The following is a 17,019-nucleotide window of genomic DNA, read 5'->3' on the forward strand; positions in this document are numbered from 1 at the left end:
CATTGTCACAGTACTTGTCAAAAAAAAACAAAGAAGTTATGTGATGAATATGTAGACTGCGTGTAAACAATATAATTCTTGTGGAAATTATAGCCTTTTAATAAAGAAAGAATTGACTAAGAAACATTTATTTATCATTCGAAAAACGCGTTATTTTATTTAAACGTAGAATTAAAGGTAAGCATGAGACAAACTTTGAATGTGATTGAAAACTTATAATTTGTAACTGCCCTATACCCTTAATAATTATTAGTACAATAAATTAGTGGGCCTATAAATGGGTCTAGCGCTCTCGTCCTTGCCACTTGTCCGTATCATTCTCACTGGCCCATTTTAATTGTCTCAGCCCAAAAACGTTAATTCGAGATCCATAACCCGACACCCGACCCGGGATTATGTGAGGTCCAATCGTTTCCAGCGGATGGCAAAGAGGCGGAGATAGATTAATCTTCGATGCTTTTGCTTCCCCCATCGGAAAATTAGGGTTTCGAGTCGCTCTTCCGAATCGGATTCAGTCGGGTAATCCCCTCTCTCCTTCTGTATTTGCTCATACAGAAGAAAAATGATCTCTACGATAATTGTTTCTGGGGGAGGAAGAAGGATTTCGTTTTTAGTCTATCGAAATTCTCCTCGAAGTTTGTTGTTTCCCAGTTTCGATTACAGTAATCTTCAAAATCATGTGAAATTGTTCTTGTTCTGACTGTGATTCGCTTGAAAAATAGTTATCCTTTGTTGTTGATTCTGTGAGAGGAGGAGGAAGTAGTGTTAATCTATGTATATGTACTAATAAGCTTACAAATATTATGTGAGCATTGCTTCAAATGTATCTCTTGGTTTAACTGATTCAGGATGGAGAACACTGACATTGACATGGTGATCAGCATACCTGACACACCTGATAGACCTGTAAGACGTGAGACTAACAAAAGACAGCGTTCTCCAGAAGCACAGGCTAGATTCCAAAGAGGAGAGCACCGTCATTATTACCCCAACGGGAGAGCTAGAACAGTCTCTGAAGCTTCTGATACACAAGCTGAGCACGGACATGGACATCGCTCTCGTGCTTCTGGAAGCAATGCTTTGTTTAGGAGAAGCGCTGTTGAGAAGGATAAAGGGAAATCCATCTGCATTGATCCTTCCCCGGCTCGGGCTGAGAAAGATCCGGTTGTTAATGCTCTGTTTACAACTGAAGGTGTAGGAGAATCACGGGCAAGTAGTGATGGTTCTTCTCCTAATAAGGGTAAAGGGATAGTAGTAGAGTGTGGCTCTGTTTCTAATAGAGAAAGGATTGACCTTTCTAGTGAGAGAAAACCTGTTAGAGGCACTAGAAGGCTGGTGAGAAACGGGTGCATATCTCCACATGCAATAGCAGCTAGAACTAGACAAGCTGCTGCTGATGATACCAATTCTAAGGATAGAGTTAGTCTTGAACAGGAGTTAGCTCTTGAAGCTGCGTCTTCGATTGACATTAGGGATATTGTTTCTGGTGATCATACTCGTGGAAGAGCTAGAGGAAAAAGACCAGAGATTCCCCCAAGCAGGTAATGTTCCTAACGTTATCTTTCATTAGATGTTTGAGTTGATTCAAAATGGATGTTTTGGTGCTAAAAGAGTTTGTATCTTTGCAAATAGGGTGGCTAGTAGAGAGGCCTCGGAGGGATGGTTTAGTACGCGCAGCAGGAGTTTAAATACCGACCATGAAGTGAATCGGAGGGATGAGAGTGACACACGTGGAGCTGGTAGTTTCGTTTCAGGACTTGATGTTCTGGAAACCGGTGCAGTTGACAGAGAACCTAGACCACAACGGCGACGGAAAAATGGAGTTACTCCTTCGAGGTATGAGCCACAGGCTTCTGTCATTGGATCTTCTGGGGAACCATCTAGCTCAAGGCCGCGCCATTATCAAAGACAAGGCAGACAAGTGTTGGAAATTGAAGATTCATCTCCTGAAGTAAGGGTCTCCCGAGCTCCTAGACGTGTTGAAAACGATGAATCTGATGACGTGAAAGCAAGACAGATCGAAGCTGATGCGCTGATGGCTCGTGAGCTGCAAGAACAGATGTACGCAGAATCGACAATTAGAAACGAGCAGGTACTTTTCTAACTCTTCTGTTTTTAGATATCATTTATATGTTCCATCCTTTTATAGAGGTTTATAATAGTCTTATCTGACCTTTATGCGTTGTAACAGATGGACGAAACCATAGCCAGGTTGATGGAACAAGAAGAGAATCCTCTCCGTTCTTCTTCTAGCCGTGCTTCTACTCGTAACACCAGAAGCTCTAATACCGTAAGTCACAAACTCTAAACGGTCCTGTATTAATACTTTCTTCACCTGGTGCTATCGATTTTCTGTGTTCAGACGCGAGACCTATCATTGTTAAACATGGATTTATTCTTTCTTAAACTTGCATTTGAAAGGAGTCTGGGTTTTAGGAGCACCTTGAAGACCTTAATAGTTGCTTATGCTAATAATACATATAATTTGCAGATTGCAGCAGATCCAAGTGGGAGTAGTCGCGTGGAAGAACGACCGCAGCAACATTCTTCTAGGAGGCGAATGAATCCTCCACAGGCTCGTGCTGCTGTTAGAGCACCACGACGGGCTAGAGCTCCGCATTTAGGCCGTGCACATGCAGCACGACACGGAGCTATGCATTTCAATTTTCCAAGCGGCATGGACGTTGAGTTGGTAATCTTTTTGGTGAACTCTGTTTAAATTCCAATGTCGCGTGAAACTGAGATTTAATTCTTTACCCTCTTTAAAAAAAAAAATTGAAACAGAGAATGGACTTTCTGGAGAATCTGGAGAATGTTATTGGACACAGCTTCAACCACAGCAATCTTCTTCACATGGATCGTGACTTTACTGAGTATGGTATCTGTTTCTCATCATTTACCATATGTTCTTCAATAATTGAAACTTAAAATCTTTTTGACATATTTTGGATGCAGAGATGATTACGAGTTGCTCCTAGCTCTTGATGAAAACAACCATCAACATGGGGGTGCTTCTACTAGTCGCATTAACAACTTGCCAGAGTCCACAGTTCAGGTTAAGCCAACGTTCACTTGTAAAATCCATTCTATTTCATGTCGACATATTTGTTATTAAAACTTTTTCTCTTCGGTGTTGTACGTGTGATTTGCAGACCGATAATTTTCAAGAAACATGCGCTATTTGTCTGGAGACGCCGACGATTGGAGACACCATCCGTCATCTTCCTTGTTTCCACAAATTCCACAAAGATGTAAGGATCTCTCTACTGATTCAGATTCAAGATCAAAACCTTTTTTTTTTAGATCACAAACATCTTAAGAAATCAACCATTGTTTATGCAGTGCATTGATCCATGGCTTGGACGGAGTAAAGCATGCCCGGTTTGCAAATCCTCCGTCACTTAAGCAAGGAGGATGTTTTCTAAAATTACCATCGCACCCTTTCGACCGGGTGATTTTGATTCTGGGATCATTCTCTCTGGAATCATGTTGCTGATAAAAGCAAACATTCATCGTCGAGTTTGAAACACATATTAAACTGGCAACTGGGGTTTTACTACCGTTTACACCCGAGAAAGTGATTAGTTTGTTGTGTTTTAATACTCTAGCTAAGAGCTGTTCTGTAGATTAAGCAGTTGATTATCGTACTATTGATTAAAGATTAATCCTGTTCAGACTTATACTCCGGCTCTTCTTCTTCCCAAACTTCATTACATTAAGCGGTAATGATTATTCAACTAAAAATCAAAAACACTTTAAAACCTGTGAACGCATGTTATTATTCAGCCAACTTACTCGAATTAGCAAAGATACAATCATTTGAATGGGAAAATTAAAGAGAAACGACGTACATATCATTTATTCCATCATATTTAACGTTTAGTATATATAAATGAAAACATATATATTTGCATGGGATTTAGCTCCTGCACATAACAAACCCTCAGTCACCTCCACTGGCGCCTCCGCCTAATCCTCCACCAGTTCCACCGCCGGCTCCTCCCAAGGCACCAGCACCACCGCCAGGTCCCACACCATCACCACTGCCGCCAACTCCTGCTCCAGTTCCTCCACCGGTACCACCGCTAGCTCCCACACCAACACCACTGCCGCCAACTCCAGCTCCTTTTCCTCCAACGTTACCACCACCAACTTCTCCAGCTCCAGCTCCAGCTCCAGCTCCTCCACCGGTACCACCACCAAATCCTCCACCGCCGCCAAATCCTTCTCCTCCCGCTTTACCTCCGCCAGCATTACCAAATCCACCGCCTATTTGTCCACTAAAGCCTCCAATTCCGCCTCCAATCCAACCGCTGCCACCTCCTGCTCCAAAGCCGCCTCCACCACTTATACCACCACCGCCTAAACCGCCGAAATCTTTCTTAAAGCCCTTCTTGTGGATGCCACCTTTGTGGAGCAATGGACGAGGGTGAGGAAACAAGGGCTTCTCATCACCAAACTCTATTTCTCCTCCCACAGTAAAATCTGTGACCAAAGCAAATACCATAACAAACACACACGCTTTACCAGAGATAAAACCCATACTTGTCGGAATTTACTTAAATTATTTGTAGTTATATAACTATTGAAAGAGAGAATGTGTGTTTAGGAGATTGCTTGTCGCAAGGGTAGTATATATAGAGATTAGAGAGGCTTAGAGGGAGAACGTGATTGCACTTATTATCAACTGTGCATAGTGTACGTAGCCCAAGTAAACCGGATCAATATTGGTTCAACCTGTAAAAAGCTTTTGTGTGGCAACAAATTAATGGTATTTCATCTGTCACTGGACAAGTTTTTTCTTTTTTACTTTTTGCACAAGTTATTTATTTCATGTTTTTGTCCCCCCAACTGCCCTATTGATCTCATCCAACACAAAGAGAACAATATGTTGTAAATGTAGTTGAAGAGTTGAGGACCTACGACACCAATTACTATATACAAGTCGAATTGTGTTCATCATATATTCAACGGTTTAAAAACCAATCAAATACCGGTTATTTAGAAAACCAAAAGTTGAGAGAAATATACCGCTTTTGTTTATTAGGTAAGTTTGTCTTACGAAATTAGCCGTTAATTACTTTCAAATTTACGAATTTCACATGGTGTTACTGGAAGTAAACTCTTTCTTTTCACTAAGAATGGAAAATCACCAGACAAGACGGTAACAAAGAAACATATTTGCGATTTAAAGACCGAAAGCAAATGGGCCGGGTAATAAACAAACCGAGCTTTGTATATATGTAAACTAAAAGATGGTTTAATCAAAAGAAAAGCCCTAACTAGTTTCTCTCCCAGTCCCAGTTATCGAGGCGCCATTTCCTCATCTGCTCTCTGACGCCGGTGGAGCTGCAGCTCGCCGGCGTCGGCCTTCTCAACCCCTGCGCTTGCTTCTCTCTCTCCTGTTACCTATTTTCCACTCAAGTTCTCTGCTTTCGTCGTCTGTTCCGGTGGTCCTCTCGAAGTCGGAGACCACTGTTTTGGTTATGTTCACCGGGGATTTCCAGTGTGTGCTCTCGTTTGCCTCAACTGCTCACTGCTTCTTCTTTACCGGTCTGTGTCTATTAAGGCTCAGATCTGTGAGAACAAGCTTCCCTCTAGACACTTCGACGTGTCTCTTGCTAGGAAACCTTCGCCGCCACCTCTCTTCCATCGCACCGCAAGTTCAACTCCCATCGACAACCTCCGTCGTCCTGAACACCAATTCTCGTGGGGCTCCACATATAATTCGGTCTTTAGATCCGGTTTTGTGTCGGTCTGTAAGTTTGTGTCCATCGCGAATCTATTTCACCTCCACCGCCGCCAGTCTCATGGACGACTCTCACGAGATCTCTCCACTCGGTGTGTTTTCTGCTCGAGCTACTTCGATTACTCCTTCGCCGTTCATCCCACCTTCACCAGAACCTCCGCCATGCCCCTTAACTGGCACATCGTCATTCTTACACCGTCGCTGCTCTCGAGTCATTGCAGTAATTCTTGTTCGACGACGCCCTAGCGTTCTTGCTCGTGTGATGGGCCCCTATCGATTTATTATAGGCCTGGCAAGCCCAACATTGTTCAAAGGCCCCCATCTCAATCTCAAGGATTTCAGTGGATTCACTGTGTTTTTTACCGAAACCTTGCATTCATTTCAATATTCCTCTTGTCTTAAGAGTATATTTTCCCCTCAGTTACCGGTGGATTCACCGGGTCCATCAAAACCATCACTATCTCTACTCCTCTTTATTGAGGAACGAGACGTATCACCATCCTCTATGAGGAGCAATTTCCCTTCCGATCTTGTCTGGAGGAGTTTGTCTATTTCCATAGCCTTTTTGCTATCTTGTGGAGCGGTCTGTTCGGGGCCTGAAGATGCAACGGATTTCGTTTCGACGATATTCCTAGGTGCGGATTGGATGTCAACGTCACACTACAAAGTGACTATTTCTCAAGCTTCTGGCTCTGCCATGAATCTTGCTTCGACGCATTTGAGCTTTGCTTTGAATTCGCTGTCCCACTATTTTAGAGGTCTCTCTATATCTATTGTTTATGCTTTATTGTTTTTTGTTTGTCGAGTTTGTTTAAACTCTTATCTTAATTGTAGACTGGATGTTTGAGAATTAATGAAAAATTTGTGTTACAAAAAAAAAAAAAAAAAAAAAAATCAAAAGAAAATACTTTTAGATTAACAATTTGGAACGAAGTTTATTAGCTATATACAAGAGAACAAGAGATGGCTGATGTTGGTAGTTGGATAATGTTGAAGTAATTTCATGTTAGATGTGAAATCTCCAGCGATCAACCTCTTCCTCACCAGTACCAGCATCGCACAACATATCCCCAGTAAGCTTTCCTGCAACAACACAAGATAATTTGAGTTCTTGCATTCAAGCCAAACATTAGTGAAGCTTGCGCATATATATTGATTTGAGTTCAGACATGTGTCAACGTGAGAAGATATTGGCAAATCTTACCAGAGGACCTTCGGGGTCGCTTAAGAGTGCATCCCATATGTGAAGAGAGTCAAAGAAGCTAAACTCTTGTGTAAGGAGGAGAGTGATCCACCTAAATGCATAGAACTGTGGGTTTACCTGTAACCCATATTAAAAAAAACTATACAATGTCAGTTATCCCAGAAGTTATAATTCATTTATATTATCCTCTACATGAGAGAACAAGAAGTATAGAAGTAGGACTGTAATAGCAGATGGTTGTCAGAACAGATATCTTACTTTGGTGGGTGATCTCTAAATGACGCCAAAGTTCCTCATCATGCTTCCTAACAAGTTGTGAGAGCCTTGTTATTGCAGACCAGATTCCAACCACACTATTGTCTAGTTGCTGACAGTAGAAGTCTCTAAATCCACTCAACAGTTCAACAAAGCAGAAGAATGCATCAGCTTCAGCGTGGGACTGCACAATATTCATAGAGTTAACATGATATCTTGAAGATTATGTGAATCCAGACTTGCACTGTTATCACGAAATTGTATACACTATCACGTCAAAGTAGTTAAAAATGTAGCAAAAATAAAATAAAGAAGAGTCAGCTTACAGAACTATAAAATAAAATAATTCTCAAACCCCTTTGACCTCACCAGCCTCCATGTGATTTCTGACTAACTACCACATTATCATTTAGATGTACTAACAAAGTTCACTAAGAGAGGGAGGATAAATATCCAAATACTTGTAATCAAATTCACTAGACATAGCACGCAAAATCGACAATAAACAAGAGAGCATGATCACTTACGGGACTGGCAAGAAGCTCATCCTTATAGTGTTTGTACTGTGATCTCTTTTGTTTCAATTCACTTGACCAGAGTGAACGTTCAGGTGGCAAGTATCCAAGCAAAAGCTACCAAATAAAAAATCACATTTCAAAATTTGCCTAAGTTTTTTTCATGCAAATCAAATTATATCACAAACCTTCCAGACAGTAGAGCGGATTCCAGGAGAATCAGGCAAACTTTGCAAAGCAACACAAGGCCTTTAAATTTTTCTAAATAAGATTCTTCAAAGTCTTGAATTGTTAATTGATTTTGGTTATGATCACAAGTGATGGATCCTACTGACCTTGGCCAGTGGCATTTTGTTCTATGTGATAGCTCTGCTTCACATACACCTCCCATGTGTTTTCCTTCTTCTCTTCAATAATACATTTCAAATACTAACATCTCTTTAGTCATAATATAATCTCATCCTATAAATATCTCAATATGTGAAGCTAGATTTGAAACAAAATTAAATTCCATCAGAAACATTTGATCATTAGTTGGTCTTCTTCTGTTTGAAGCGCTCTTAGCTTATTCACTGCCGCTTCTATCTCTAACTTCTTCCTTGCAGAAAACGACGACGTCTTTATCATCATCTCATCTACCACCGTCCCATGCTTGATCAAACACGACGCAAAGGCAAACTCTTTCACGCGGAATTTTGCATTTGGGAACGCAACATTGTTGTTGTTATCCTCTTCCCACAAATTCTTCTCCCAAGACTCATTAAGAGCATTGTTGTTATCCTGCACAACATACCATGTTAAAAGCTAACTAAGACTTAGTAGTAGTAATCATTCTTCAACTTTAAAGCAAGCACATACCTTAAATGTGATCTCGAGTACCCTCATTTTTACGAATCCATAAAACCAAGACTTGTCGTAACCTCTCAACTTCTGTCCGATTCATTAAATTTATACTCACTGACATTGATGCAGCCATAAGTGCAATCGGTTTACAAAGCCCACCAGATATGTTGTTAACAAATTCTTCATGCACAATGCTTTTTTCCTCCTGATCAATACAATGTCAAACTCAAAATCAGACACCTTAATAATTCATTTTCTATATATTCAAGTTCATTATTCGAAACAAGACATTTACCTTGGATATGTTGTAGCTGATGTGAGGTGTACAAATTTTCTTACTAAACTGGAGCGTGGGGGAGCAGAGGAAAAAATCATCATTCCCAAAAGAGGTATTTAGGATGACGAGGATATTTAGACTTAGTTGATGACACTTGAAGGCCACCAATGTTATCCATAAACAACACATGCAAAAGCTTCAATTTGTTGTTCTCAATCTTCAAAGGACCCCCCAATATCGTGGGTGCATGTGATGTACAGTACAAGCACCTCGAGAGAAGGACAAGATGAGATTAGCGTATTAAAGACTTCAACCTTGGTAGCGTTGATTGAATAAAGTTTGAGGGTCCTAAGATTAGAGCAGTTTCTAAAGGGACGTGAGCTTCTAAAAGTGTATGACCTTAGTGAGAGTGACATGAGGCTTGGATGTGAGAATGAGTTTGACGGAAACTCAAAGACTTTTCCAGTTCGATCCCAACAATCAAAATGGCGGATGAGTGTGAGAACTTGGGTGTGTTTCACGCTAGTAAGTGAGTGAATCCAAGTATTGAAAATTCCTTTTAGACCTTGGGATGAAGAATAATTGATCACCTTTGAGAAAGCACCAAAGAGTAAGTGAGAGAATGCCAAAAAAAAAAAAAAACTAACTGATGATAAAAGGCAACCTACCTTAGTAATCAATGTGTCATCTGGATTGGACCCATCATGCAGCTCTGTGGAATTAATAGTCTTTGGCTTGTCGAATACAAGATGAGACACTTGTTTCCACACATGCTCCCATCGTTTCGACACAACACTCGTCCCTACGGCTTCTTTAGTACAAAGTCTCGATAATATCATCAGCAATACATCATTCGGGAGTTTGCTGATCCAATCAACACTTTTCACCTGCTCATATTATACCATTAGACAAAACAAATTGGTTATGAGAGTTACATATATATGGCAATCAACTCGTAATCATTTTAATGTTTGTTGTTTCAATTTAATCGTCTTACCCTATATATTATTATTTTCCAATCAAAATCAAAGAAATAAAAAGGAACTCCCTCAAATTCGTCTGCTGATCCAATTAAATATTACCTCATCAGATGATGTTGATGACGATGATCTCTCCATATTTGTTTGATTGCTGTGAATATTAACTCTCCCAGTAGTTACCTGATTCAAATATAAAACACCTTCGAGATTCTCTGAGGGATAAGATCAACAGAAGGATGTCAAAAGATGATTACTTGTTTCCGACACTTTTTCTGAGTTTAAGTTTTGTAATGATATATGTAGGTAACTTTTTTGGGCTGAAGGTAAGGCCTAATAGAGAGGGTAATGCCGACAAATATCCTAACTAACCCCCTGCTAATTATTTTGTTGACTAATTCTTGCAACAAAAATATATATTTGACAACAAAAAAATATTTTGTAAAATATTTCATACTATCTCTGTTTCATATTAAGTGTCACTTTACCTCATTTTTCTTGTTTCACAAAGAATGTCATTCTACAATACCAATGCAATTTATACAACCTTTCGGCTCAAAATTAATTGCAAAATACATTGATTTTATAAATAAATCAATTTATCTAAAATACTATTGGTTAGATATGTGATATTAATAAAAACATAAATGCATTTTAAGAGTTCTTTAATATGTGTGAAAAACGCCTAAGTGACACTCTTTGTGAGACGGAGGGAGTAACACATATTCTTGAGTTGCAATGAATGACATCTCAGGACTGTCTTCATCGTCACTAGAGCTCTTCATCCAAGCAGGAGACTTCTCTGTTTATACTCACTATGTCATATGCAACTGTGTTTATACTGATCACTACGCCATATGTGACTGTACAAGTACATCATAAGGAAAAGAGTTCAAATCCAAACGAACAACATATCTGGACGCAAGACTGATTATGTTTACCGTGGTGAGGAAAGAGACCACTGTATATATGTTAATGGCCAAGTTTGATTTCTTTAATAGTGATTAGGTAGATAAAGCCGTACGAAAAATGCATTGACCAAAACTAATAATTACTGTTTCAAATCACCTAAACAATTTTAAAATCTTCGTGACAAAAAAAAAACAATTTTAAAATCTATAAAAAATATTTTATCAAATCACCTAAAGATTTTAATTTGTATTTTCAAATTTTCATCAAAATCAACCAAATAACTTCAAAACTCACCTAAATCCCATTAAAACTAAAACACCCTAAAAGCTTCTAAAACCATTGGTTCAATACAACCCCTAATATCCCATATGAGTCCCTTCTTTTTCACTTCCAAGGCATGTGAGGGGTTTTGTCAGACTTCAATTATGAGCGTAACCTTATGTTACAAGAGCAGGACAAGATTTTTAACATAAAGCGTTATGAATGATCAGCACTTGCATCGAATTTGGTGGTTTTGAGTCATTCTCTTGCACAAACCTCAGCGCACCTTTACTGATCAACTAATATCACCAATAATCACCACATGAACAACTTCCTTCTTTGAAATGATGAAACTGTCTTGCATCTCTCAGTAGAATTTCTCGTTGCTTGATCCTACTAACATACTTCATTAAAGAATGACAATCTCCGCAGATTCTAAGGTTCTTAACGATCCTTATCACCGTTCCAGGAGCAGTTCTAAGAAGCCCCAGTGCAAGAGCCAGTTTTTCACTATGGATTCCTGTAACATTCTCCTTCTCTTCTTCTTCAATGTCATGAATCGACCAATCACCTCCCGGAATGTATCCTCTCTCAACAGCAAGCGATACGATCTCCTCAAGCTTCAAACGTATCTCTTGTGCTTGCTTATGAGAATCATCACCAGCTACAAATTTGTTCAGCTGACCGTCCACTTCGATGTAACTCCATCCCTTGCATCTTTCTTTGACCATCTTCTGCAAAGGTAATCTTCTTTTCTCTACATCTTGATGCTTCCCTTTAGCTTCTGCTAAGAAAATATAACTACCCCGAAGCTCTGGATCAATCTCCACAAGATTTTGCGACACCATTTCGCCCTTTCTATTACTGTTGTGCGCCTTGCAAGCACGATAGAGTGCAGCCCACGTCGTGAGATCAGGCTTTATCGGCATACTTTCTATGAGCTCATGTGCTTCGTTCAGCTTCCCTGCTCTACCTAACAGATCAACGACTACCACATAGTGCTTCAGCGTGGGCTCAATCGCATAGTCAAGCCTCATGCTGTCGAAGAAATTGATTCCCAAATCTACTTCTCCTGAGTTCAAACATGCAGTTAGAACCGCAAGAAACACAACTTCGTCTGGCTTCTCTCCTGAATACATCATTTCTCTGAAACAAAGGATAGCCTGTTGAAACCGTCCATGGACCGCCCAACCTTGGATCATAGCCGTCCAGGAAAGAATATCCTTATCCCCCATATTACTGAACACATTAGCCGCACAGTCAACTTCCCCACATTTTGCATACATATCTACCAGAGCTGTCCCTATAGCTCTATCCAATTTAAACCCATTGTCCAAAACATATCCATGAACTCGTATTCCTGATTCAAGCGCACCAGATTTCGAACACGCAGAGAGCACAGCAGCAACTGTGTACTCATTAGGCTTCATACCCTTCTCCACCATCTCAAAATAAATCGAAATCGCAGTCTCATATTCATCATTCTGAGAAAACCCATTGATCAACGTCGTCAAAGAAACCACATTCTTCTCTGGCATCAACTCAAAACACTGCTTTGCTCTGTTCAGCTCGCCGCTATTGACATAGCCCTTGATCAAAGTACTCCAAGATCCTGAATTTCTCTCCGGCATGGACCCGAAAAGCGTTGCAGCCGTTTGCATATCCTTGGCTCGACAATACCCATTGATCAAAACATTCCAAAGCAAAACACCCTCCTTTTTGATTCTCTCAGGACTTTCGTCGAACACTTGGTACGCGTACTTTAACCCTTTAGTCTTACCGTACATATCAACCAAAGACACTCTAACAAACGAATCACAGTCAACGCAATCCTTCACCGTCGCGGCGTGAAGAGCCTTACCTAACCACCTAAACCCTAATTTCGAATTCGATTTAAGCACAAACGGGAAAGTTAGCCGATCAGGTCTCACACCAAGCCTTAGCATCATAATGAAATGACGAAGTGAACATTCGAAACGTGCGTTCTCCGTCAAACCGCGAATCAAAGCGTTGAAAACGAAGAGATTCTTCTCTTTCGAGTATCTGAAGATCGAGAGGGTGTAATCAGGGGACTTGAGAAGAGAAGAGCAAGAGAGTAGCTGAGAAGCGACGCGGCTTGTGAGAAGGCTGCGGCGGAGGATCTGAGCGTAGACGCGGCGGAGACTTGCTATGTCTTTGCAGGAGTGAATCAGAGGTATGAAGTGAGACTCGTCCGGTGAGGATCGATGAACGGTCGGAAAAGATATTTTGGCGGGAGAAGAAGGCTTCGGTTTGAACAGAACATAAAGTGATTTCATTGTTCCCTCAAAAAACATTCAGACCAGATCTCTCGGTATACATATATATAGGCAAATATGCAAACCGGATTAAACCGCTATCATTCAGTATTCTTAACCGTTTCAAACCGGACAGAAGTTAATCGTAGAAGAAAAATCAAGCGAGTAAACAATAATTAAGTATGTCATTTGCCAGTAATATTCATAGTTCATAATGTCTTATTATATATGATTATCGAAAGTTTAATAGTTTTATAATTCGACACAGTACAAAAGAGAGAGAGAAGAAGAAGACAATGCATCGATTTAAAGAACTCCAAAGAAAGGGTTGTTGATGGCGGAATTGAGCTCTGTTCCAGCTGAGTTGATAATGGCTGGATCTATCTTGTCCCTTGGTAAGAACAAGAACTCTCCTCCTTCCATTTTCTCAAACCCACATAGCTCCATGAACTCTATGCCTCCTCTCAGCGAACCAACCCTATCCTGTTTACATCCCAAGAACCATGGTTTGTAAGATACTGGACTATCATTGCATAGATCCTTCAATCCAATCTGTGGACTGAAACTAGCACACAGATTGTTTACCTGAAATGTTTGGTTGGTGAGTCTAATTTTCCGGAATTTCTCTTCATCTGGATTCTTAGCGACATTTCCCAGGTAAGTCAGCAGAGTCTGGAACGCTCTCTTCACTTTAGCATCATCCTCCTGAACCAACAAGAAATTTCTGTTTTAGTCAAAGTTTTACTTGATCCTCCCACCTAAATTTCAACCGAAACACTTTTACAAGACACAGGTTACCGCGAGACCAAAAGACTACTCGCTGTGTGGATTGATATCTATTGTATGCATTTTACCTTGTGGGCTTGCTTAAGCGACCTCAAGCATTCTCTCATTTGTTCAGTCTTAGTGGCGGGTCTAATAGGCAGTGAACTCTGCAACAAGAAAATAACGTCTCTCTAAGCACATAGTAGAAGAGGATAAATATAACTTGCTTTTTTGAAAACGTTTTTACCTTCTTCTCCTCCACAACTGGCACTGAAGGTTTTGCAGCCGCAGGATCTTCAGCAGGCAGTCCTAGTTTCCGCCTTCTTTCCGCCTGTTATAATGTAAATACGAGTCTTCAAGGTTTTTGTTGAGGAATAAATATGTAATGCAAAAAGGCATGTAAATCTACCTTGTCTTCTTCAACTTTTTGACGGATCTTTTCCCTAGCCCGTCTTTCTTCTTCTTTCTCGGCTTTACGCAAAAGGATTATACTGAAAATACACAACCAATAAACGTATTTACTTGAATAAACAATACACAAATAAGAGTAGAAATACGAGTAGAGCTTACAAGCCTGACACTATTAAGTAGAAGCAACAAACCGTTTTCTTTCGTTATCTTCTTCCATCCGCTTTGCTTCTAGGAGTTCTTTGCCAATCCTAATTCGCTCCTGAACCAAACACTACCATGTTAAAAAAAGATGATAACGAAAAGAGTGCTTACAGTTTCAGCCATGGCACAATTACTATCTCACACATTCTATAGGCATATTCTTATTACACTACCAAGAGGATTCGCCTTAGGAGCAAAAATTAATACTAACAATGGTTGAATCATCATAAGATTATATGTAAATATAGATAAGACATCTTATAAGAGGACCAACAGAATACCTTCTCTCTTTCACGCTCCATCCGTTTTTCTTCCTCTTCTTTCTTCTTCCGCGCACGTTCCCTATTATGGTGAACATCACAAAATGAGGGAAACATAAACAGATTCAACAATAAACATCTTCCAGGATTATCCTAAACATTTTATATTAACCAATATTTAAATCGAATAGATGAAGAAAGAAGGAAAAGACAAGGCTATGCATGATAAAAGAGTGATTGATGTCTCTAGTGCGCGCTACAGAAGAAAATGAACATGGACAGAAAAACAGAAAACTCATAGTACTTTAGTTCTTGTGCTTTCATCTTCACTTCTTCCGGCGTAAGAGCAGGTTTAGGAGGCCCAACTTTAGAGTTGGCAGGTACCTAGGCAAACAGTCGACAACATAGACATTACGCTTACAGAAAGAGAAGCAATGGAGAAAAATTGAGAACACATAAATGCTTAATACAACGTGCTATAAGCAAAACAGTTCAGAATTGAAGAGCAAATATCAACAAGCAAAACATTTCAGAAAAGACATTTTTTGCTGAAAACCAAACTATTGACAAACCTTTGGAAATTCATCAACGTCAGGATCATTCTCATGCTCCACCACCCAATTAACTGCAGCCTCGAGACTGGCATTACCTGAAGAGATGAAGACCAAATTATGTTACAGGAAGTAACAAATCTCATTCGATAAGCTTATTTATACCTATTGAGTTCAGCCTAAAATATTGGAGCTTTCAGTAAGCTTTACATAAGATTGTAATAGGAGCCCACAACCAATAATGAAAACGCTAGATATTTACCAGAGTAGTGGAGTGCTCGGGTAGCACGAGCTTTAGGGAAACCCATCCCTTCAAGTTCCTCGAGTATTTTTTGGTCAACCTCTGGAACAACCATCTCTGCAGGAAAGAGATAGAGAGACCATAAGAACTGAACTTCATATGCATAAACATTTACAAAGTACCTTCAGCAGCATCTCCACTACCGCTAGAACCATCAGCGTTGTCAATCTCCATAGCAGGCTGCTTAGGAGCTGCTTCCAAGCTGATTGGTTTTACCGTCTCCGTTGTCTTATCCACAAACTCAGTATGCCCTGTTCTCTTCGTATGCAAATCGCTTTCCTTTATATTGTACAAGAACGAGAAAACAAATCAGATATAATCAAATATACATTAGTCATGAAACTCGTGGCGCAATTGCAGAAGCCAAAGCTCCCACAGGGCAATCAAACTAAGAGAACTCTAGTAAACAACGAGCAATAGAAACCAAAGTTTCTATCTAATTAAGACCAAATCAGCTGAAAACACTGGAAAATATATTCAAATTCCATTCAAAAGTCAAGTCAAAACCCATCAGCTCCAAAGCCAGTAAAGATTGTAATCAAAATCGAGATTACAGAGTCTAAATTCATAAAAGGATCGATGAGAATCGAAGATCCGTACGGTTTTAGAGCGGCAAGGCTTGCTGCAAGCAGTGCAAACGAGATTGAGCACCGCCTCAGTGGACTCGGCGAAATTGGAGTGAGAGGTGAGCTCCGCATGCTCCTGAGCCTCCTCCACGGACTTCAGCAGCGCACCACAATCACCGCACTTGAGCGATACTCCTGCCATGGCTCCACAATCAATCTCGATAACGAACTTTGGTTTTTCAGAAACTCCGATGCCTTTTCCTTTCCTTTTAATCGATCGTTGCTTGGGATGAGAGGAAGACGTAGAGCCGGTTTAATCATCTCCACTGCCGGTTCAATTTTTCCGGTTTTGATATCGAAATTAATTGATCCTATCGGTTAGTTACAAAGCGTTCCATGACAATTTAATACCGGTCTGCATTTATTTATTTTACCAATGTAAGCAGACGGTTTGTAGTTTTTATTTTTCTCGGAAGTAATTTTATGTTTATTAAATATAAAAATACAAAACAAGGATTTCAACTCATACCGTATTTTTTTTTCTTCAAATATTACAAATTGTAGTTCCGAAATTTATGCCCATAATCTTCATATACCCAAAGTCAAAATAACCAATTTCCTTGCACTATCACTCACTAGGTTATCAATACTTTAACTCAAACATTATTAATTTAACAATTATTAAAAAAAATCTA

At 39.9% G+C, this 17,019-nt stretch overlaps 5 protein-coding genes and 1 pseudogene across 6 annotated transcripts; 1 reads left to right on the plus strand and 5 right to left on the minus strand.

Annotated features, from left to right (window-relative positions):
- Positions 1–352: 352 nt before the first annotated feature.
- LOC106401416 (E3 ubiquitin-protein ligase RLIM) lies at positions 353–3,680 on the plus strand. Its single transcript, XM_022703282.2, has 9 exons — positions 353–519; positions 849–1,541; positions 1,633–2,092; positions 2,192–2,290; positions 2,492–2,692; positions 2,785–2,873; positions 2,956–3,055; positions 3,153–3,251; positions 3,343–3,680. The coding sequence occupies exons 2-9, from the start codon at positions 850–852 to the stop codon at positions 3,403–3,405; spliced, it is 1,803 nt and encodes a 600-aa protein (XP_022559003.1). The 5' UTR covers positions 353–519; position 849; the 3' UTR covers positions 3,406–3,680.
- A 74-nt stretch (positions 3,681–3,754) lies between these two features.
- LOC106401417 (glycine-rich protein 23-like) lies at positions 3,755–4,622 on the minus strand. Of its 2 annotated transcripts, XM_048757761.1 has the most exons (2): positions 4,096–4,622; positions 3,755–4,044 (listed from the first exon to the last, which is right to left on the minus strand). In XM_048757761.1, exons 1-2 carry the CDS (start codon positions 4,541–4,543, stop codon positions 3,944–3,946), a joined length of 549 nt encoding a protein of 182 aa, XP_048613718.1. In that variant the 5' UTR covers positions 4,544–4,622; the 3' UTR covers positions 3,755–3,943. The 2 variants fall into 2 exon arrangements, with proteins under 2 accessions (XP_048613718.1, XP_013697383.1); XM_013841929.2 differs by having other exon boundaries at positions 3,755–4,621.
- Positions 4,623–6,366: 1,744 nt separating this feature from the next.
- On the minus strand, positions 6,367–8,114 carry LOC106399996 (TBC1 domain family member 13-like). The gene is made up of 6 exons (XM_048756633.1): positions 8,059–8,114; positions 7,912–7,972; positions 7,736–7,840; positions 7,212–7,392; positions 6,954–7,070; positions 6,367–6,832 (listed from the first exon to the last, which is right to left on the minus strand). Exons 1-5 carry the CDS (start codon positions 8,112–8,114, stop codon positions 7,045–7,047), a joined length of 429 nt encoding a protein of 142 aa, XP_048612590.1. The 3' UTR covers positions 6,367–6,832; positions 6,954–7,044.
- Positions 7,995–10,786, minus strand: LOC106401860 (annotated as a pseudogene).
- Positions 10,787–11,134: 348 nt separating this feature from the next.
- LOC106401859 (pentatricopeptide repeat-containing protein At1g04840) lies at positions 11,135–13,352 on the minus strand. The gene has a single exon (XM_013842469.3). It carries the CDS (start codon positions 13,306–13,308, stop codon positions 11,299–11,301), a length of 2,010 nt encoding a protein of 669 aa, XP_013697923.2. The 5' UTR covers positions 13,309–13,352; the 3' UTR covers positions 11,135–11,298.
- Positions 13,353–13,435: 83 nt separating this feature from the next.
- On the minus strand, positions 13,436–16,619 carry LOC106401861 (caldesmon). The gene is made up of 12 exons (XM_013842471.3): positions 16,359–16,619; positions 15,881–16,037; positions 15,720–15,815; positions 15,479–15,555; positions 15,211–15,290; positions 14,928–14,988; positions 14,637–14,704; positions 14,444–14,525; positions 14,282–14,365; positions 14,124–14,201; positions 13,855–13,974; positions 13,436–13,752 (listed from the first exon to the last, which is right to left on the minus strand). Exons 1-12 carry the CDS (start codon positions 16,524–16,526, stop codon positions 13,576–13,578), a joined length of 1,248 nt encoding a protein of 415 aa, XP_013697925.1. The 5' UTR covers positions 16,527–16,619; the 3' UTR covers positions 13,436–13,575.
- Between the last annotated feature and the right edge of the window lie 400 nt (positions 16,620–17,019).

This window comes from Brassica napus, chromosome C5 (assembly GCF_020379485.1).
Source record: "Brassica napus cultivar Da-Ae chromosome C5, Da-Ae, whole genome shotgun sequence".
NCBI classification, from domain to species: domain Eukaryota; kingdom Viridiplantae; phylum Streptophyta; class Magnoliopsida; order Brassicales; family Brassicaceae; genus Brassica; species Brassica napus.